This window comes from Dermacentor albipictus, chromosome 1, assembly GCF_038994185.2.
Source record: "Dermacentor albipictus isolate Rhodes 1998 colony chromosome 1, USDA_Dalb.pri_finalv2, whole genome shotgun sequence".
Lineage (NCBI taxonomy): Eukaryota > Metazoa > Arthropoda > Arachnida > Ixodida > Ixodidae > Dermacentor > Dermacentor albipictus.
Window position 1 is genome coordinate 66,686,699 of NC_091821.1, and position 22,580 is coordinate 66,709,278.

Genomic DNA, 22,580 nt, shown 5'->3' on the forward strand with positions numbered 1-22,580 from the left:
GCTATCTGCCACAGGCAATTTTTAGACATCTGGTGCAGCTAAAAAAAAAAATAACACTCTATATACGAGCTCTGTCTGTGGGTGACACATCACTAGGAGTATTGTAAGATAGATCTCTCACATAAACATTTTCTTCATTCATTTCCTTTTTGTTCCTTGTATTGCTTAGTCTTATTTAATTCTTATTTTATTGATGCGTCATATAACGAATTTCAAATTTTGGGATAGCCGGCACTGACGCAGCTTGCCTTCCCATGCTTTCAGTAAAGCAATGAACGCGGCTAGTTGGTGGACGTTCATCATTGCATTGCGCTTAGTATTACACTGATGTACAGACTATAGAACGCCCATAAAAGAAAAAAAAAGTGGACGTACGTGGCCCAAACTAACACCTTGTTTAATGCTTTTAGAAAACACGCTTATGTACATGGTGACAGATGGGGGGGGGGGGGAGGGTATTGTAATATACGACAACGTGATGAGATGCTTGTATAATAAATGACTATGAAATTATGTAATCGAGCAAATGAGTGAACGTGTACATTACTTGTATGATTTAAGAAACGTTGAGATGTTACCGAACAACACAATCGACGCCCAAATTGCAATAGAAGACACCGCAGTGTGCTTTCTCAATGAATCCAATCCAACTTGTATAGAAAAATGCATGTCCTACCTACAATTCAAAGGTGTCCGAACGATTGCGGTGCCGAATTTCTCTGTAGTTGTGTTAGTGTAGAGCTATATTATGGCCCAACTCACCACTTTGAGGCATCAATGTTTGCTATGACAATATTTACATAACCTTAAAACCTCTACATAACCTCTACATAACCTTAAAACTCGGCTTCAGAGGTGTCTGCACAGCTTTAGCTAAGGCGCGTTCACCAAAGTTGGCATCTCCGCAATAAGAGGTAATGTGCGGAAAAGCCTGCTTCCGAATTTCTCTTTGTTCTTTATACGATAAGGACCTTAATATTGGAAGCATAATTCTACTCGAGTAACCGAGAATGTTACTATCGTGGCGTTAAGCCTATAATGAATGAATGAATGAATGAATGAATGAATGAATGAATGAATGAATGAATGAATGAATGAATGAATGAATGAATTTTCGGCTATCTCAATGTTTGAGCCAACAAGGTTGACTGGAATGTTGGTTCGAAAGAATGAACAGCCCAGAATACAGGGTGAACTAGGCCAGCGAAAGCAAAGAGGGCCTCAAAGAGCCCGTCCCACTTCTTCCGTGGCTGCCGCAGTTGACACATGGCGCTGTCGCAAGCGCGTGTTGGGAATAACTGCTGTGAACACGGCGTGACAGCGGCCCAGAAATCCCTCGCGCAGGCGACTGTCGGGTATCCCAGAAAGGAACAGAGAAAACTTGGGTCTTCGGCGTTGTTGAAGTGTAAACAGCGGAAGGACGAGTCGCGGATCGAGAGGCGCGTGTCGCTTTCGCCGCAGCGGCGTGTGTTCGTCGCGCGTTAAAGAAAAAAAAACAAAAGGAAAATGTGCTCCTCGAGTTGTGCGGGGAAATGTGCGCAGCCCGTACGCGAGAGAGAAAGGCACGCCAAGCACGCAGCGTCCCGGATGTGACCGTACACTCCAACGAGTGTGTGCAGTGCAATAACGTCGACGACGCGCTATAGTATATGCATTCCCAGAAAGACGGAAAAAAAGAGAAAAACAAGAACTACGAAACGAGTGAACAAATAGGCAGAGAATATTCACAAACACACAAAAAGGAAAGCCAGCTTACGCTGCTACACGTACGTGCAACCAACGGAACTCCGTGGTTCGACATGCCTGCGGTGTCGGATGGCCACCCGCTGTCGCGGGGCTCGCAAAACGGACGCATCGCGCGGTGACTTGCGGTCATTGGATAGGATTGTTTACGGCAGACTGCGACGGCCGTGCTTTCGAGCGTCACCCAACGCGTTGCCTGTGGCGAAAGAGCGATCTGTTTCCGATTTTCTCGGCCGACATACCGCGACGAACATCGCTTTTATGAAGAGACACGCGGCATTCGCGCAAACGTGGGGCCATGGGGCCTCTCGGGCACCTCAGTTGTTCAACCTCGTATGTAACTGCGATGCTACGTTTCGTGCATCGTGTATGGTGTGTGTGCCAGACCGACCATAACTGCTTGAAAGGCAGCGGGGAGCGGAGTATATCAGTACGTGTTGTTGGTCGAGTTGGTGCGAGTTGTATACATGTTAGCTTCAGCGCAACATACGCACCTCCGAAGGTGACGGTGACGACGGCGACGCAGCGCGAAGTGTTTTCGTCGTTGTTGAGCTAGAAGCTAACATGTACAAACGGGCGTAGGACCGAAGATTCTAACCAGTGCCTGTAAATTCTTCTTCTTTTTTTAAAATGTAGCCAGGTCGAGGCCCAAAACACTTCATATTTAGCGAAAAGTTGCCATGTCGTGAGGATGATGACTTGCGTGACTTTCTTCCTTTTTTTCATTTTCTTTTATCGTTACTGCCCCCCCCCCCCATTCTATTAGATAACTTCGTTACCTTTTAAACCATAGATTGAAATTATCCCTCACAGTAGCGAGTCAACGGTCGGAATGAGAAAACAAAAAAGAGCTCGTAATTTTTTTTCAACGGTGCTTGATCTCTTCGTGCTTTGCGCAAAGAAGCCGCTTTGAAGCCAACCAGGCGGATCACTAATAAGCTAATCCCTAATAAGTATTCAGAAGTAGCGACATGTGAAGGCGCATATATTCAACTTGGGATAAAATGGGGGGCACGTGGTGCATTCAACTTAGCTGAAGTCCCATGAGAAATTTTACCAGGCCAATTTACTGGCTATATACGTCACTATTGAAGTCGATGAGACTACAAGACGGCAAAGTTGTCGTTAAGGGCACTAAGAACTCGCCCAATTTAGCGACTTTCTCGCTAATATTGATATTTGCATTTCATTAATTAATAAAATGACTGCGCATATATGTTTCTTTCGGTACCATTCCCTTAAGTAATGCCCAAACCTGGGGCCCTTAAGAGACAATAAATAAATGATGATGATAAATAAAATTACCAGGACTAAAGCTAACGAGTTTCAGGCTGGCGCTCAGGTGAGAATTACGTCGACGTTAAAACAAAGACGAAGGGTAGGAAAGAATGTTTGCTAGAGGACGAGCCAACCAAGACGTAATTATACCAGTTTCATATCTGAAAGCAGGTTTCCTTCGCCAGCCTGGCTGATCCACAGGCACGCAGTACTTAGTCACTGCACCTTCCTCTTCGTGTCCCCAACCTGTCATTTGCCAAGGTCAGGGTATTACAACGAGCAAAGCAAGAAACAAAAATCACCGCTCAAGCACTCCGTACAGATAGTGAACCGGTGAAGTTGAAACGTGCGGTCCATGTGTTTATCACTGGGTTAATTCCGACGGTTCATCAAACGACGGCTTGGTACGCTGCCGGATCCTCGGTACGCAGTTGCTGCATGCACTCAGCCACACGAGCCTGTTCTTGTGCCCGGGCTGCAGCATCGGCGCGGAGTAGACTAGCTCGTTCCTAATTCTGCTCGCAGTGTTGCTGATCGAAAGCTCCCTGCTACTCTGGAGTACGTATGACGCGTGGCCTACCAATTTCGGGGCGGGGAGATATACTGCTGCACACGCGCTCGGCTGCGACGGAGAGCAACGACGTCACGACTGGCGCAGCCAATCGGGCGCCTCTCTTTCTCTTTGTTTCCGCACATGCGCATGGGTTTGCGCCGGAGGAGTATTCGGCATACAGACGACAGACGGACAGCAGGACGAACGAATCGGCTAACCATTACAGCTTCGTTCTAAAATGAAGTAGCAGCGTCGCTCAAGGAAGTCTGCATCTTGTTACATGCATAACCCAGCGCATAAAAGCAAATGTCGGCAAACCGCTGCCTGGCTTTTAGTTCTTTGCGATAATGTGTACATTTAAATAAAACAAAATATTAGATTTATTTTATTTATGCTATTTTTAGCATACAGTATTTAATATTATCTCGGTTGCAGAAAGCGTGATCCATGTATTCCCCCGCCCCCCTTTTTTTAACTTTCAATAGGCGCAAGCACACGAAGTATACGTGGCGCAGGAAGAAAGCTTTTCGTGATTTTCGGGTGCCCTCCGCAATCTTCCTGCTTGATATATTCCCTACAATATTCCCTGTTTCGGGCTCTGCCAATCTCCCATGCTAGCGAAATGGTCTACACAGATCAGCCCATGCAGGCTCACTATTATTGCAGCGACGTTGCTTGTGAATACTGAGTTTCTTAGGATGGTAATGATGGTAATGATTGAATTCCCCTTTGAAACGGGCTGGTGGCGAGTGCAACCACACTCAAGCATATACTATTTAAGTTCCTGTGCAACTTTAATGTCGTTAAAAAAGTTTTTATTCCAAATCCTTGATGGTGTGGTGCCGCAGATAAAATTCGAGCACAAAGCAACGCAGTGCAAATAAAGAAAAAAAAAACGGCTCAAAAATAGGTCGAGGAGAAGCTTAGTCGGACCAATTATGCGTTCCGTTCTTTCTTTTCTTTTTTTAATATACGTCATGGGCTTAGAGGGCCTTTTTGTTTCTATGACACATCCACCTGTGGAACTTTCATTTGCGTTAGCCGTCAAACATCGCGTTCAAGCTCTCCGCGAAGGTACATTTACTGCGAACAAGAGAAAAAGACATGGAAAAGTCGCTCGCGCCCTTTCTCTTGAGTTTCTTCTCTGCTCAAAAGGTCGCTATATTTGGCCGCTCCCTATACTAACTGTATTTTTAACTAAGGCAATTCTTATTTACCTGCGTTTATTTAACTTTCTTTGTCCGTATGGGCCTGACAACAGGAAGAGTTCATTGGCGCTCGAACGTCGGCCTGTAACCAAAGCGACGTGAGTTCTTTAAATGAATATTATAGCAGGGAACCAACAGCAACTACGGCAGCAACACGTGAGGGGCTGTCAAGAATACTGTCAGCGCTGTCACGGAACAGGTCGAATCTAACTTGCAAATGCTGCTCTATGTTTCCGTTGTTGCTCAGGTCTTTGCCCGCTACTTCTAGGCGAACATGAACTGCTGTATTTTTTTTCTGGTATTTGGTAAGCAGTAATTGAAAAGGGCAAATGGATGCGCGAGACTCGTCTGTCACATTTTCTTTTTGTTCGTTCGTTCGTTTCTTTGTCTTCCTTTACGGCTGGTGTAAACTTTAAAGTTCACTTCCCAGCGATGTTTGTGAGGGAATATAAAGCAGAAGAGCTTCCTAATCATCATCATCATCATCATCATCATCATCATAATCACCATCATCATCAGCGTCGTCGTCGTCGTCGTCGTCGTTGTTGTTGTTGTTGTTGTTGTTGTTGTTGTTGTTGTTGTTGCTGTTGTACTGCGATTACAGAGTTATTGGAAGCGTCGGCAAACTGATGGAGCACGTGGTCCTAGACCGTCTCAATGAACACGTAGAAGATGGGGACGAGTTACCCCACTCTATGTTTGGTTTCAGGCCACACCTGTCCTCCCAAGATGTGCTCCTTCAGGTAAAAAGGCAGGTGATGCAACCCGAAAGTCCGGCGGACGCTCGCCGATTCCGGTGCCTCCTGGGCCTCGACCTGAAGAAGGCCTTCGACAATGTCGCCCACGCAGCGGTGCTCGAGGGCCTGACCCAACTGGGTGTCGGAAACCGTGCGTACCAATACGTCCGAGACTTTCTCACCGACCGGAAGTGCCGGATCAAAGTCGGCGAACATGAAACTGAATTTATAGAGCTGGGGAGTCGAGGCACGCCGCAGGGATCAGTCATCTCCCCTTTTCTCTTTAACGCGGCGATGCGCGGGCTCCCGGAACTGCTGTGCTCTATCCCTGGGCTTCACCACAGCCTTTACGCTGACGACGTGACGTTATGGGCAGCGGCGGATGATCCACAAGCTCTTCAAGAGATCATGCAACGCGGCATCGACGTCGTACAAGCTTATGCGGAGTCAAGGGGCCTGACGTGCTCACCGGAAAAATCCGAATACCTCCTGATCAAGCCCAGCAGGAGTAGCTGTCCCAGGGGATTACCACGGAGAAGGCGCTTCCTTGAGCTTAAAGTCGGAGAACTTACCATCCCGGAGCGCCCCAGTATCAAAATATTGGGGCTAGACTTTCAGAACACGCTGCGCTGCGGGCTCATGTTAAAGAAACTCCAGAGGGCGACCAACTACACACTACAGCTCATTCGCCGGGTGGCTAATCGGCACCACGGCATGGGCGAGGGCGATCTGCTTCGACTTGTGCAGGCATACATAACCAGCAGAACCATGTACTCGACACCATATGTCAAACTCGCAGTCACAGATTTAGCCAAATTAAACACCATGATCCGACGAAGCACAAAGGCAGCCTTGGGCCTTCCGGACCACGCGGCCACCGCAAGGCTAGAGGCTTTAGGCATGCATAACACGATCGAGGAGCTCTTGGACGCTCACCACACAGCCCAAGTCCGTCGTCTCTCGCTAACCCCGGCTGGCCGCACAGTCCTCCGGAAGCTCAGTCTCGAGGCTATCCCCGAAATTACAGAGTACGTTACGATTCCGCGAAAGGTGAGGGGGCATATTTATGCCCCACCTCTACCCCGCAACATGGACCCCGAGTTCCATCAGGGCCGTCGGCAGGCCCGTAGTGAAGCCATTTGGCGACGCTATGGCTCGCAAGATGGAGTGGTCTACACAGACGCAGCCAGACACCCTCGCGGCGACCTCATGACTGCGATGGTAGCTGATCACAACGGAGGACTGCTAGAACATACAACAATCACGGCTGGCCGAGTGGTGGAAGCGGAGGAAACCGCGATTGCCATGGCCATGCATGCGGACGCAAATACCGTCATCAGCGACAGCAAGCAGGCCATCGGCAATTTCGTCCGTGGTAGAATTTGCAAACAGGCGTACCATGTCCTCACACGACGCCCCCTAAGCGGCTTGAAAACCCTCGTGTGGACCCCCGCTCACGCGGCTGTGCCCGGCAACGCGTCGGCTCACAGTTTGGCTCGAGATCTCGCGCGCCGAGCCTCGTCCGCGGATGCGGACGGCGTGAATGAGGAGGAGACACACGAGGAACCCTGCGAGACTTATTATGAAATAGCCCATCGGTATCGCTTGAGGCGTCGCGCGCTCCCACCACCGGCCAAGCAACTCGACAAAACGCAAGCGGTCGCGTTTCGGCGACTTCAGACAAATACATACCCACACCCAAAATACATTAACAAAATCACAGGGGGCAGGGAAAGCGACAAATGTAGGCTCTGTTCAGAAACAGGAACACTCACACACATAATGTGGGAATGCACCTCGCTCCCGTTCTCTCATCCCCCCGTCAGCAGCGAGACTGACTGGACAGCCTGGCTCAGTTCCGGGGACGTCGACCGACAATTGGAACTGGTGGACTGGGCGGAAAAGGCCAAGCAGGCCCAGGGCCTTACTTGAGCCCTAACGCTCAGCCACGTCCCTCTTTACCCTTCCCCCTTTCAATAAAGTTTATCACCACCACCACCTGGAAGCAGCCCCTTGCAGATAGGCAGAGCTGCGTGGGTCAGCCATTGTGGATGTCTGAAAGCAGGCAGTTTCCGTTTACTCCTTGTATCCTATACCTTCTGAAAAACGATGTTATCAACGTACACACAAAATTGCGTGAAGCCTTATCGCGTGCAACATTAACGTTAATAGGCGGTCAAGTATACTAACAGTTGGAGAAAACAACCACACACGAGTTCACGCTATGGTGTCAATTCAACAACAAAGCACCGAACTACCACCTAATGCTGAACTATTTCGCTTCTTCACTTATGAGTATAGGTCTTCAGCGCAATGTGCAGCCATATGTGCAGCCCCCGCTTCTCTCTTTCTCTCTGTCCAAACAGCTGCGCGATATTCAGCTCGATGACGAACGCTTGTCTGTCCAACAGGCAAAAACTGTTGTTGTTATAACAGGCAAAAGCCCCGTCAGTAGATATATCCCCAGGAGGCTTTTGTTTTGACCATAGCGCTATACGCACACGACCAAAAAATAAAGTACGACACACAGAATTCCGGAGTACACAGAACTGCGTGGGTGCGGCAGCTGTGAAGCTGTACCACCAATCATCCGGATCAAGGACATTGAGGCAATCGACGCTTTACGCTCACAGGTAGCCACTAACTGTCCCTAGGAGCCCTGTGGAAAATGTATTTTAAAGAAAAGCACCTAAGCAAGGGGAGCAGTTAACTTTAAGAAATATTTATTCTACGACCACAGTACATACGTCGGTCTCGCACCGACACCACTATGGCCGCGGGAGCGGTAAACAACCGTTATATGGAAAGATGGGGCAGAGGGTGAGAGACGCATTGCTTTTCCCCGTCAATTGTCATGTTGTGCGCAAGAAGAAAAAAATTGCCCCCTACGTCGCAAAAACACGCACGCGCTCCACGACCGTGACTGCAGCGGCCCTCGAACACGCTCACAGCTGTTGCCGGACGCATTGTGTCGGCGTTAGCGGCCCGCCGGCGCTCTCCTATTCCTTCATTCGCCGCACTTTGTTATTGTCGCTCGTTTCCTTTCTGCTTGTATCTTGCGTCCTTCCTCGCTCCCTTGCAGGACCCGCAGCGACGCCGCCCGCAAGGCTGCCGCCGCCTGTCGCTCTGCCGCGTGGCCGCCCGCTGTTGCCTCGGCCGTGACGCGCGCGCCAGTGGCGAGCCGGTGCAGAACAACGCCGCGATCACGCGACTACGCCGGCGAACGCGTGCCTTTCTCTGCGGTGCGCGTCAGGTTAACCAGCGCGAGCACTACTACAGCGAAACTCTGCGCGCCAAACGCGGCAACGCTGGCGCGCCAGTGTACGTGCGCGTGTGTATAGTGTAGTGGAGTTCGTACGCGTCACGCCTACACGTTTTGCGTGTTTCGGCGTTCGTCGCGCGCGAGTGGCGCCTGGACGCTGCGTCGCGAGTCAAAAGCGCGCAAGCGAGTAAGCGCTCGCACATTTCACGGCGCCTGCGTTTCTTGGTGCCCTCTGAGCGCCCTGTGTCAATAACCGCGCGGCGCGGAGCTTGCGACGCCAAGTTTTCGACCTTCGTCGGCGCCGAGTACCCCCTGCACGTCGGGCGAGCATGATACAGGCATGCGGCAGCAGCCATGGCGGCGCGGAACGTGGCCCTTCCTGCGTCGGTGTCAGAAGTTGTGCCGGCGTCTACTGGAGTTCGCCGAGCGACGACTTCAAGCACAGCCACCAGCCGCCACCGGAACGTCAGGAACGCCAAGAATACTGCTACCTGAGCTCTCGTGATGCGTTCAGCCGCCGTGCATTTCGCCACAGAAACCACTCGGGCCCCGGAAGCCACAGCCGCTGGCAGGCGGCGGTACCTGACGCAGAAGTAAGCCTCCCTGCACCACCATAGGCGCTTCTCTCCCGCCGGAACACCCCCTCCTCCTTCCCCGTTTCCATTTTGGAGGCGTCTGAGCGCACCCTCCAAACACTGCGTAGAAGAGCGCACTTTTGCGTAGTGCCATTTGTGACGTCGCCGGTAGGAGGAAGGGCATGCGCGGCAATGAATGGCTCAGTAGCTTGACGTTGGCGACGTCGTAGCCGGTAGCAGTGTATATAACCGATATAGCCTTAGCTGCTTTCAGCAACATACTGATTTCACGCGCACATGCGCATGCAATGATAGCGCTCTGTCATGGCTTAAATGCCAGTGCTTGGGCGAGCCTCCTTCGCAGCGTACGCTGATACCAGTTTACGTTCTACACGCCGAGCTAGTTTAGGCGCTGTGCGCTGGCATGCGCGTAAGCTAGCTCAGTGGACGTGTACTGATAGGGAGAAAGGCAGCATAGTTGTAAGACCAAACAAAGCTAGCGTCGATACCGCAATGCTAACATTTAGAGAGAAAGAAGAGAGAAATCACACTCCTGAAAATAAAAATAAACTGAGCAATGGATAAGGAACCTGCAAATGTCAAACTTACTGCCGCGGGCAACTGCGTTGTGAAAGGGAGTCTTGTGCACGCGAGATACTGGCAAACGAGTGACGGTAGCGCGAATGGGCGTCGTAGTGCGTGATGACGCGAGCATTTTCTCGTTGTGGCTGTGCATGCGCGTGTGACGCCCGCACAAACAGCGGATTGCGGCAACACACAATCGTGGAATGCAGCTGTAAATCATTGGTTTGCGGTAACTATAAACTGAATTTCTCCGACTGCTATTACATTTGGAGAGGGTTTCTGACGCCGTTCGCGCGAAAACACGCGAAATAATGCTCTCTCGTTATCTTAATTTTTTTCCTGCTTTTGATTTCGTTCTGCACTATTCTTTTCATATTCCTCCTATACCTTTCCCCCACTATAGGGTAGCAAACACAGAAGCTTATCTTCCAGTTAACATAACTGCCTTTCCCATTTCACTTCTCTCCGTTTCTCTCTCTCTCTCTCTCTCTCCGTCTCTTTCTCTCTTCTTCAATTGTCATTGATAGGAGCAACGGCCGTGTCTGAATCTACTGATAAAGGCTTCTTAGCGAAACTGTTGGTCGAGCTTCATGCTGTACATTGTGATTACAAGAAACTGTCTGGAGTGGAGGGTGACGAACGTGGACATAGGATACGTTTTTACCTTTCTTCCCCGACCCCGACCCCTTTGTTTTTGTTTTTTTACATTTGGTTAGGGCGCTTACTGAAAACGTGGGGAAATATGTCTTTGATATAAAATCGAGCAAGGTGCAATTTCGACTACGAGAAAGTATATCAACGCTGACTCATGAAAGTGTAGAATACTAGGGCATTGAACACAGGTGCACTAAAGTCAAACTTAACGGTAATCGCTGGGGTAAGGGTAGCTTCCATGCTTAAAGGATACCCTGAAAGCATTCTATTGGCTTGTTATTTTGCCTCATGTAGAGGTAAAATAAGAAGCTTAATGCTGTTTAATTATTTCTGACGGTGGAACACGTTAAACTCCTGTTCCAATCCGCTCCCGTTGCACTGATCAAAATTACCCGCCGTGGTTGCTCAGTGGCTATGGTGTTGGGCTGCTGAGCACGAGGTCGCGGGATCGAATCCCGGCCACGGCGGCCGCATTTCGATGGGGGCGAAAACACCAGTGTGCTTAGATTTAGGTGCCCGTTAAAGAACCCCAGGTGGTCGAAATTTCCGGAGTCCTCCACTACGGCGTGCCTCATAATCAGAAAGTGGTTTTGGCACATTAAACCCCATAATTTTTTTTTTCTGATCAAAATTAAGCGCCCTCGCCCCCCCTCTCTCTCTATGTGCGTACTAAACCAAACCTATCGACAACTCAGAGCGCGATTCAGGACATTTGGGAAGGAAGCTCATAAGATGTTATTGTTTATATTTCTTTTAGGGAAAACAAGATAGCAAATAAATGCATGTATTGTGTTAGACCCCTGAATGACAGCTTCTTGTACCTATGTGTGGAGTGCGGGCTATGTTTTTTTTTTTCTCGTTGTACAACTAATTATTTTTTCCATGGATGAATATTGTGTTATCGAAATATGAGCTTTATTTCTTTTCTTTTTTTTCTCTCTTTTCGAAGATGGTGATCAAAAGCCTCGTGCTGAAACTCCACAGGCTTATACAACACTATTAACAACAAAAAGAACTTAACAGCCAAAGCTGAAGTTCTGTTTTTGTGCTTCATTCAGTGTGGCGTGAACCTCCTACTTTTATGGCAAAATGCTTCAGTCCAGGCTGACAGGCAACGTGTTATGCTTTTTGTATTCTTTGCGTGCATTATTTTAACCCTGTAATGACCTTTAGTGACCGGTTTATACATGTATAAAGAGCATTGTAAATATTTATTCAATGGTAAAGTTCGTCATACATGCAGATGACTGCACAATGCTTCTTTCTAATCCTGACGGAAACAAACTCGCAACTGAATGTAACCAGATATTTAATAAACTTGTTAACTGGTGCCTGCTGAACTCACTTAAAATTTAACCCTTAAAAACTAAGGTTATGTATTTTTTTTTCAAGGCAGAAACAAGGCAGTGAGGACAGAACATGTCATTATATGTGGGGAGGATGTAACTGAAAGGCTTCGTAAACATAAATTGCTCGGTGTAACATTTTCTTTAAACATTACATGGGATTCACATATTTCACAGCTCTGTATAAGTCTGGCGTCAGCCAGTGGTGCAATGTCGTGGTGCCATGGGTATTTTTCCTTTAAAAGTTAAACTTCAAATATATTGTCGTGATTCACTGCATTGTCCGTCTCTCGAATTAATTATTGTAGCTTAGTTTAGCTAACAACAACTAAATCAAACATACAAAATGTTCCAATAATGTAAACAATGTTATTCAAGATAGGCTTGAATGTCATGTATGTACTTTTAACGATTTTGTAATATTTAACGTGATTAGCATAAAAACCATGTATGACTATCGTGTTCTATCGTCTTTTTATTATTTAAATCAAATATTTAGGCAGTCTTTAGAAAGAACCGTGGCCTTACATGAACATATGCCTGTTATATATACGCGCAGCGTGGACATGTGGTGTCTATCACGTTTCCTACGCACTACAAACTACGAATGCTGCAGCCACCGATGTTCACTCCTTCAATCCAAAATCAAACAAACACAGCACACGTCGAAACCTCAACTGCGAGAACCTTTTCTTAAAAAGCTATGATAGCTGTTTGATATATGTCGCTTATAATTGTATCTGTTTCTTGTCCTTCCGTTTCATATAGTTCCTTGGTTCATTTCGTCTTTTACTGGTGCTGACTCTGTCAGCAGCACATTTGCGTTTCTATATGGGCTTCTTGCATTTGCTTCTTGCTTCGTTACTGTATCTCCCGTGTAACGGCTACCTGGGCCGCTTTCAAGCTGTCTATACAGATTTTAGCACAGGTAGCCATCCAGTGCTACCAGGTGAATAAAATTAAATTCTCACTAACGCGTGATGCATTCTCGATAGCGCGTGTACTAAACGCTCAGGTATGCCGAAAAGCAAAACCATGAAAGCACTATACGCAAGGTTGGTATATATATATAATATCTGTAACAACACAAGCATTTAGAGGTAGCCCTAAACGCCAATTCAACTGACAGAACGTGTGTTCAAATGGGCCTTTAATTAGGCGACCAGGCGTACTTATCCCAAGTGCTGCGCGCCGACGCAGCAGCTTCCGGTTTCAGTTCGGGCCGCTGCTAGTGGAGTCAGCGTTACACTAATACACACAAACCTCGTTTTCATAACGTGGTGTAATGCCACTGTTCTGCATAATAGCAGTCGATTATGGACGCCCAATTCAGCATCGTAATAAGACGCTGACCGGCCCCTGAAAGGAGACTGCCGCGCGCAATAAGAACGCCTGGCGATCTCGAAAAAAGACCAACTTTGTTCTTTCTAAAGTTTGCCTTTCTTTTGTGTCACCAACGCTTTATTCTTTATTTCGCCTCATTTTCTTTTTTCTCACGCGATGGAAACGATGTTTACGGTAATGCGCACAAAGCGTAATGAGAGAGGTGAAGGGGGGAGGGGGGTTAAGTGTAGAAAACAGCAAATTAATTGCGTGATCTGACTCACCGGGCGCTGCACCTATAGTTCATCATCATGGACGCACATCTTTTTCCGGGCTTGCTTGCTTTCATACATGGAGAAAACTGATCCGGTCGATAAGGATCCTCACCGAAACTTCCGTCGCTTCATGTGTTTACGTTTTCTTTTTCTTTTTTGTCATCCACCGAAATTGCCGTGCAGCGCACAGCCCCTGAGAGCATATCGGAAATGGGCCGCTTTTAAGCGCCCGCCGAGCCCTTCACAAGTGTCTTGCGCCCGCGGTCATTTTCCGGGGTTATTCGGAGACGAATGATGCTAACAAAATATACATGAAGACACACGAGTAAACCCATACGCGCAGCGACAACTGCTTTGGAAACTAGCAGCCACGAGGGTTATTTATTGACGGCTTATAATGAGTAAACTTACGCGCATGACGGACGTGGAAGAGAGGACGTGATATTTCAGCAGCAGTGAACGAAGAAAACAACGCCAAGGTCATTGAGCGTTTTCTTTCATTCCTTTTCAAGTACTAAATAATTACGATAACAAAAGGGTCTCCCAGGCAGGAAGAACAAAAATTATAATAGACTACTCTCAGTACGCACGAGTGAAAAAGGGGGAAGGAGTTACCGGCGCCTTGCCGACCAATCTTGTTCAGTGTGTTTAGTTCGTCGCGGTGATCATCCCTCGGGCGTTAATGGGAGTGACAACTGCCGAATAATGCGAGGCGTTCTGCTGCGCAAATGGCCGTGGTTGACTTTTCCGTTTCCTTTGACTTTCTATTGCGAGTAAGAGCTCGGCGCGTGGTTCCAACGGCAAGCGCTATGCGCGCTCGAGAGGCTCCCCATCGTCCAAAGCCGGCGGACTGCGTCGTTCACATTTCCTGCCGCCCCCACGTCGACGCGCAGCTCGCCAGAATGCGTGGCACAGCTCACGCTTTCGCTGCAAGAACGGCGCATCACTCGGTCGGCGCTTCTACGGTGTTTCGTGCGCGAACGCGCGGGCCGCTCCTCCGTGCAACTTCTGCCGCGTTTCCTGGCGAAGAAAAAGCAACGGCAGAAATAGCCGTGCGCTGAACGAATAGCGCCGACCGCCTGAGTGCTTAATGTTTTTCCCGCTTCTGTGGTGCGGTTAGCGTATTTTTGCCCGAGTGTGAACGAGGTGGGAAAAATACGTTGAATTATGATAGGATCGGGGGGAGGAGGAGGGGAGGATTGTTTTGCACTCTTGCTTTAACCCTTTAATTCTGGGATTCATTGCGAGAAAAAAAAGTGCACGCAATTTCTTCCCCCCTCCTTTTTTTTCCTTTTTTTTTGCCGATCTACTTTACAAAGAAAGTCCTGTGTGATACAACTATTTATATTCTCGTGTAACATTAAAGAAGAAGGCTTGCATTGAGAACAAGGCTTTCCCTCCCAACTTATATACCCACCAATTAATCCTGTCTTAATGCATACTAGCAAAATTAATGTTAACATGGAATACGAAGCTTTAATGCCCAAGCTCAACTCGCATTCCCTGAAATAGACTGACGAGCGTGCTTAGTTTCCGTCGAGATAAAAAAAAAAAGAAAGCAGTGTCCTGGGCGAGTAGGACCCGTCTTTGGTGATGATGGCACGAACAGCTAGGACGACTACCACTGGCGCTCGAGAGTTAAAGATCTTCGGGAGCGGAGGAGGGGGGGGGGGGGGGGGCGTACTCGGCAGCCGTTTCATTCTCCCTCTTTCCACCGATATGTGACACACCAGAGGACGTTAAAGAAAAACTACTCTGAAGTGGAAGCTCCCGTAGCTTCTTATCAGGAAAGGTGAAGCCAATGCTGGCCCCTCCTTCACCTGAAATAGCGCCTTGTTAGGTGATCTCCGCTTAAAGATTAAGTGATCTGGCTCTTTTATTTTAATGCTAGGCTGATTAGTAAATAGAAGCTGGTTGTTTCCAACGAAAATAACATTTTTTTCCGAATATTGATGACGTTCTTCCCAATATAATATGCCAGGATATTCAGATTTCACACCAAGACACAGAGATGCACGTAGGTAAGTGTCTGTCTGGTAATACAAGCCGTGATTAACCAAGGAGGTTGATTAACTCGTGGGAGTGTGTGAAAAGCGCTTCTTCACCATTCTTTATCGTTTATTTATAGTTTTATCGTGCCCCTACTGTGCGGCGTCACCTTCGGGATGTCATTTCCACTCCATCAGTTCTTCTTTAACCCCCTTCGATACACCAGCCTATGTATACACCACTTGAGTCACTCGTTTCAGTCTACCGTCTTCTGGAGCATTACTGCGATTCGTGGACGAAATGGTCAAAATTAGAATCTGCCTCACCCATTTGGAACCCGCACCAAGCTTACCTTATAAATGCACTCGAATAAGTCCAAAACAGAGCAGCCAGATTCATCCATTCATCATATTCTTATGACATCAGTGCGTCAGCTTTGAAAGATCAATCCGACTTTTGCCCTTATCACTTCGCCGCCGCATTGCCAGCCTTTGCTTGTTTCATAAATTTTTCCATAGTTCACTAGGCCGCGCACCTTTCATCGTCCCTCCAGCCCGCATATCTCATCGCACTCGCCATCCGCTTCAAGTTTCCCGACCTCGTGCCCGAACTACCACCTTTGCCGCATCATTTTTCCCGTACTGCAGCAGACTGAGGCGACCTACCCAACGACATCGCAGCCATCACGTGCTCATCCAACTTTGCCAGTAATGTTACCAGTCATGTTTCGTTGTGTTAACATTTGCTCACCAAAATATATGTGCCCACCCTTTATGTAATACCCCTCGTGGGTCTTTAGGGTAATAAAATGAAATGAAGTGAAATGAAATTCGTCTTCCTAGCGCATTGCCACTGTGTACATGGTGCGATGCGCTAGAAGTGCGACGCGATGTGCCACTGTCGCATTCATATAAACACGGCTAGTAAAGACTTATAGTATGCTCAAAGGAAAGCTTGCAGAAAACACGCAAATCACCGCAAGGACGCAGAATACGTAACAGCTCGTGCTGGGTGTAAGACCTCATCGCAAGGTGCGGCCCGATATAACCGGCGAAAGTTGACCCAATGCTTGAAAACATTGCGCGACCGTGGTGGCACCAGAGAGCTTCCATGGAGGAGCCGCTATGGGGCGGTTCAGTTGCGAAGAGTCGCGCAAATATTCGCAACTAGATGAGGCACGTGTATACTGCAGCAAAAATCTGGATACAAGTCAGCACATCCTAACGGAATGCGAACGGATTCACCCAGTGAAACCCGTAGGTAGGTAACGAACACCTGTCTGAAGCGCTCGGACTTAAAGTGGATGGAAGTACCAACCACTCAGCAGTCGAAATAAGCGAGAGACAATTAGGCCCAAACAATGAAACGTTCCTTTCCTTCGAGCGCTTCCTAACCTTACGTGAGGCCTCCTTACAGCGAAGGACCGATGGAGAAAGCAAGCGTACTCTGAAAGCTCCCTTCGCCCGTCCTCACGTAAGGAGCGGTTGCCGCATGCCTGGGTTCGAGATTATCGCTTAAAAGCTTTACGCTAACACCATCATTCGATAAAGAAATGTTGTATCGTCGCACAATTTTTAAATTGAAGAGCTAATATAGAGATGCGTGGACGCTTTCTTCTAGTTTTGTTCACGAAACGCAAAAAAGTACCAGATCACAGTGCAAAACTTGATGTGCTCCAGCAACGCTGGCACGCCGGCGTCGTGCAACGCCTAGCAACGCCTAGCAGCGCTATCATGCCACACGCGCAACTGAAACGAAGATGCTTGGCACGACATACCGAGCTCGCGCTTCTCCGCAGGTGGGCAACAGCGCGCATGCGCAAGTAAGCGTCACGTAGCTAAGCAGTGAGGTGAAGCGTCCGTTCAGGACCAGGAGCGGCGTGAGGACGCATGAAGGTAGCTTCGGAGCAACCTTACGCTGAGGAAGCACCAAGGAAGCCTTCAGCGAGGGCCCCTCAGTAAGGAAGCTTTCAGAGTGACATGAGGTGGTCTCACCGCAATGAAGGCTTCCTTACTGAGGTAAGGAAAATTTCATTGTTTGGCCCTTAGAGTATTGGTGTAAAAAAAAGAAGCGGGAAAGCCAGTGGTACGAGCGGATCCGTTACAGGCGTAGAGTGGCACAAGGTAGATAGGGAAGTTCTGAGGAAGAGAAAAAAAGATTAAAGAGATGTATGCAAAAAGCCCAGAATGAAAAAAAGCTTGTGTAGCTCAAGCTCTAGCTATGACTCAAGCAGGCTAGGTGACTATTGGTCACTGGCCCGTTTCAAAGGGGATTGTAAGAAATCAACATCACAATAGGCTGTCTCGATAGCACTGCTTCTCACTTTTTAGGGTGGTGACACGTTCGCCATTGTCGTATCCACCCAAGGTACACCCGCCGCATAGCCGCGCCCTTGCGGTTAAATGGAAGGTGGAATTGCCTCTATATTTGACCCTTGAATGAGTGCCACGCTAGCAGGAAGCCGGTCACAGTTGAACGGCCTTTAGTATGTGAAATTAAGTTTTAGGCTTATCGAAAAATAAAAGCTCGTTGTTCCGGGCTAAGTTATTATATCTGGTAGATATAATATTAATAACAATAATTAATTATTAATTAATAATAATGTAGACATCTTGGCTATTTGCCAAGATGTTTAAGTTTCATCCTAAAACCAGTGACACAAGGAGACACGCCGATCATTGTCTGGGACGCCATTGTGGTACACAGTGGCGCGGGCTGCTCAAAGAGTGAACCAGCGTGAATGGCGGCGCTGCTATCGAAACACCTTAGGTGAGAAAGAAAATCAAGAAAGAAAAATTTTTACGATAGCAGTGTCTTGTTTTTGAGAGAAATGAGCAGGCTCACTGCATGAGGACAACTACATGCAAGAGCAAATATTCGCAGCAGGGTGAGGCATTTGTCTGCTACATAACAAAAAAGAATACGGAGATTCCTCAGCACGTAGCAATCAAATATCAAGATATTCACTCAGCCAGAACCGTAGGGAACGTCGACCTTCCAGAAACGCTGGGGTTCAAAGCTGATGGGAGCGTTAAGGGGTCAGCAGTCGAGATAACCAAGAGACGTTTGGAGTTTGGGTGAAAAAAAAAAGCCACAGAAGAGATGGGGCGCGATCGTCACAGGGCACGGGTAACATTACGAGATAAAGCTGATAGGCGAGGTGCTAGATATCGATAGAGTAGCTCGTAAGTAGCTTACAAATGCTAGGTTTCTGCTTATCACCACACAGATTTAAAAGGAATGCCATTAGCAATCAGCAGCAGCAGCATGTGCAACTTTGCCCACCGGAAAGGAGATCGAACTCGCACAACTGCCAACCGCTGCGGCAACGTGCAGTTAGTTGTAACCTCCTTTTTTTTTTTTCGGCCTTATTACAACTACTGATGATAAGGTACGCTGTCATTGTACGACTTCTTTCAAAAAAGTGTTGACAGAGCGATAATGTGAAAATAAGACGGGTGTTTCAATTGAGTTCTATGAAGTGGGCCATCACCCATGATTCTGCGTGTGTCACAGCCACTGCCCATAGGAGAAGGCTGTTCTGTGTGGCCAGTGAATGAAGTTTTCCTTTAATGTAACCACAGGGAGCGAGTTGCTTAATTAATGCACGCTACAACGAACTATGAGTTCTCTTTGGCTTTTACCCCTAATTAGCGCCACTTTTATGCGGAAAGCAACTTACGTGTTTTGACTACGCGATTATGAAAGGACGCCGTTTCTCGCATTTATACTTGGCACACTGCGCAAGTACCAATGCGAGAAACACTGGTTGGTGTTTAACTTGACAGACGTCAATGCAGGGTAAGTTATGAAAAAACAAAGTTAATTACTTTCGAATGTTTTCTGTATTGTGAAATAGCATTTCGCTTTTGATGAAAGCGGCAGGTTATTGACAAGAAATTAGTGCTTTAACAGCAGAAAAACTCTTCTTCCCGACTAGCTGCAGAATTGCAGTTCACTAAAGTCCGCTATAGCAGCTTTCGGTTCACCCACGCTGTATCTCGCGTTCCTCTCTTGATATGAGCACAACGTAATATTTCATACTTCCGTTGGAGTGTGATTCAACGTTGCCACCGGTTTGCGCAATATTGTGTCATTCACGACGCGGCTACAACGTTTGACGTTCTCCTTTCTTCGTTCAGTAACAATGTTCAGCATGTTTATGCAAATCATTCTTTCCCCTCGTGTATTAAAGTTAGGGCAGTTACCGACCACTTACGGTGAAACATGCGCCTCAACAAAAGGTCCGACGCGCCGTGGTTGTTTAGCAGCTATGGTGTGTTGGGCTGCTAAGCACGAGGTCATGGTATCGAATCCCAGCCACGACGGCCGCACTTCGATGGGGGCGAAATACGAAAACACCCGTGTACTTAGATTTAGGTGCACGTTAAAGAACCCCAGGTGGTCCAGATTTCCGGAGTCCCCCACTATACGGCGTGCCTCATAATCATATTTTGGTTTTCGGACGTAAACCCCACAATTTAATTAATTAATTTAACGAAAGGTCCATGCATGCGCTATGCTGGGTCATATACTATAGTGCGTCAAGAAATGTGCGTAGCAACGACTTACGGCGTCGCACGCTCAATTACTGCGCAAGTGCTTGCAAGGTTTAAGGGCGCGACGCCGTGAGAGGACGCAGTTTCGCGGGAAAAGGGTTGTTCGGCCGGCGAAGCGCTGCCCAATTTAGCCCCCGGCCGTTCGCTGTCTCGGCGCCGTCTCGACGACACCTCTCCGAGCTGCGCTCGCGTTAAGAGGAGCGACGAGTCCGAGCACGTAAAAAAAACCTCCCATCATCATCGAGCGCGGTGTACGCGCAATCCGAGCCAGGAAGCAGCGGCAACTCCGTCATAACGGCGCGCTCTCGAATCCCACCTGCTTATACAGGCAAGGAAATTGCGGAGGAAGAGGGGCGCCACACATCGCCCGCGGCCGTACAATGCCGGGGCGTGAGTATACATTCTGCATGCGCGCGCACAACGGAGGCGACCGATCACATTGCCGCCCATCGGGGAGGAATTAATCCCGCGTCCCGGATCGCCTCAGCGGAGCCGGGTCAAGGCCGGGCCTGGCTGCAGCGCGGCGGAAGCTGCAGTCTGAACAACCGCGCCGGTGGCTCGGCCTCCGCCACGCAATGTCCAGAAGCAATTTGTCGGCTCGCCCGAGTTCTGGTTCTCCGTCAGCGTAGTATGCATACGCGCGCACTCACGCGCACGAGCGCCGCTCTCCAAGGGGTGGTGCGGCGCGTCGCGATCGAGCGCAGCAGACGCGACGTCGTCGTCCCGCGGGCAGAAAAGCGCCTAATTGGTCGTAAAGCCGTAATGGATCGCACAACAGCTTCCGCGCCCGGCCTGCGCTACCGCCGTCACCCAGATCGGTTCTTCATTTTTCTTCCTTTTTTTTTTTTCCTATGGGTCGGACGGAGGCCAATTTCGTGCTGCTGCTCTCTCACGCTGCCAAGATGAGATCCGAAAACTGTTCTTTTTCGCTCGTTGGCGCCCCTGGACGCAGTTCGAAAGCTACGCATTCGGTATAGGAAACGGATCCTCAGAGTCCCGCTATGGCTATACGGAGAACAGCGCGTGGGAACCTGATTTGCAGCCTTGGAAGAGCAGCAGGAGCTACAAGGGGGCCAGGAGTATCGGTACGGTAACGTGATGCAGCAGCGTAGGTGAGAGAGATGGTGCAGTTAAAGACTGAATGTGTGATCTGATGAAGGTACCATCGCGTGCGATGGGGCGTAATATAAATAACACAACTAATCGTTTTCATCTGTTGTGAGGAATCTGTGACGCCGTAAATAGCGATAACGGCTTGTCGTTCTCGCTAATCTACGGCGAGTTGTTGTAACTGAACCGTTCATCTTTCGGGCCGATTCTTTTTTATGCTACGTGAAAAGGTAATGATAAATTGTTAAGGCGCCGGGATTGAGTAAATGCTGTTGCTAGCTGTATTTGTTTGTGTTGTGTTCTAAGCCACGTGCTTAAGGTGAAATGTTTCGTTTACAGTTACTGCTACAGTTAGTTTGTAATGTCAGTGCCTAAATGACCCTTCACTAAGCACTTTATTAATGCGAAAGCATTTATTTATTTATTTATTTATTTATTTATTTATTTATTTATTTACTTATTTATTTACACATACTGCAGCCCAATTGGACTATCGCAGGAGTGGGTTTGTACATTGCATATAAGAAAACGTTCTTCTGCACAAATCAACTTAGACACCATAGGAATCATGATAACTTCAAAAGAAAACATACAATGAGTAATAATAAACACAGCATGAATCAAGTTAACTTATACAAAATTCGTCTAAAGGCCTAGTTTCAACTCGTTTCAACCTAGTTTCAGCTGGCAGTAAGTTCCATTTTTCAATTGTACGAGGAAAGAAGCTATACTTAAATAGATTAGTACGCGGTTGAAATGGTGCAAGGTCAAGTTTGTGGCTATTCCTAGTAGGTTTCAATTTATCAGGAGACAGATAGTTGTTCTTCAATGAGCAGCGTGGGGTGTTAATGAGATTGTGCAACAATTTAAGGCATTTACGATGACGCCGCTCGGACATAGGTTTTAGACGTAGTGCAACAATGTGAGATGAGGGTGAGAAGTCCCAGTCATAACGGCGGTATATGAAACGGATTGCTTTCTTTTGAACTGATTCGAGGGTGTTAATGTCAGATACTTTATAAGGGTTCCAGATGGGGCAACCATCTTCGAGAATGGGTCGCACGAGCGATTTGTGTGGCAGCCATTTTGTTTCACGCGGGGCTTTTTGCAATGTACGATTTAGATAGCCTATTTTCTTCAGTGCATTATTGCATGTGTATTCGATATACCTTGACCGTGACTTCTTAGGTGTGAAGATGAGGCCAAGGTACTTGTATTCAGACACCCGTTCAAGGGAAGAGCCATTAAACGAATAGGCAAACAAAGAAACAGAAGTACGCTTACTCGAACATAAAGTGACTGTTTCTACAAAGTTTATATTCATTTGCTATTTGTCGTACCACCTGCAAAATTGTGTAAAAGAATGCTTAAGTGAGAGAGAGA

At 47.9% G+C, this 22,580-nt stretch overlaps 1 protein-coding gene across 2 annotated transcripts in view; it reads left to right on the top strand.

Annotated features, from left to right (window-relative positions):
• Window positions 1–8,704: 8,704 nt before the first annotated feature.
• The window catches only part of LOC139047769 (uncharacterized), a 110,518-nt gene continuing 96,642 nt past the window's right edge, over window positions 8,705–22,580 (top strand). The window contains exon 1 of one of the 2 annotated variants that reach the window (XM_070521815.1): window positions 8,705–9,374. In XM_070521815.1, coding sequence (XP_070377916.1) covers window positions 9,111–9,374 — 264 coding nt within the window. In that variant the 5' untranslated portion in view covers window positions 8,705–9,110. The remainder of the gene's footprint in view (window positions 9,375–22,580) is intronic. The other variant, XM_070521813.1, reaches the window with a different exon arrangement.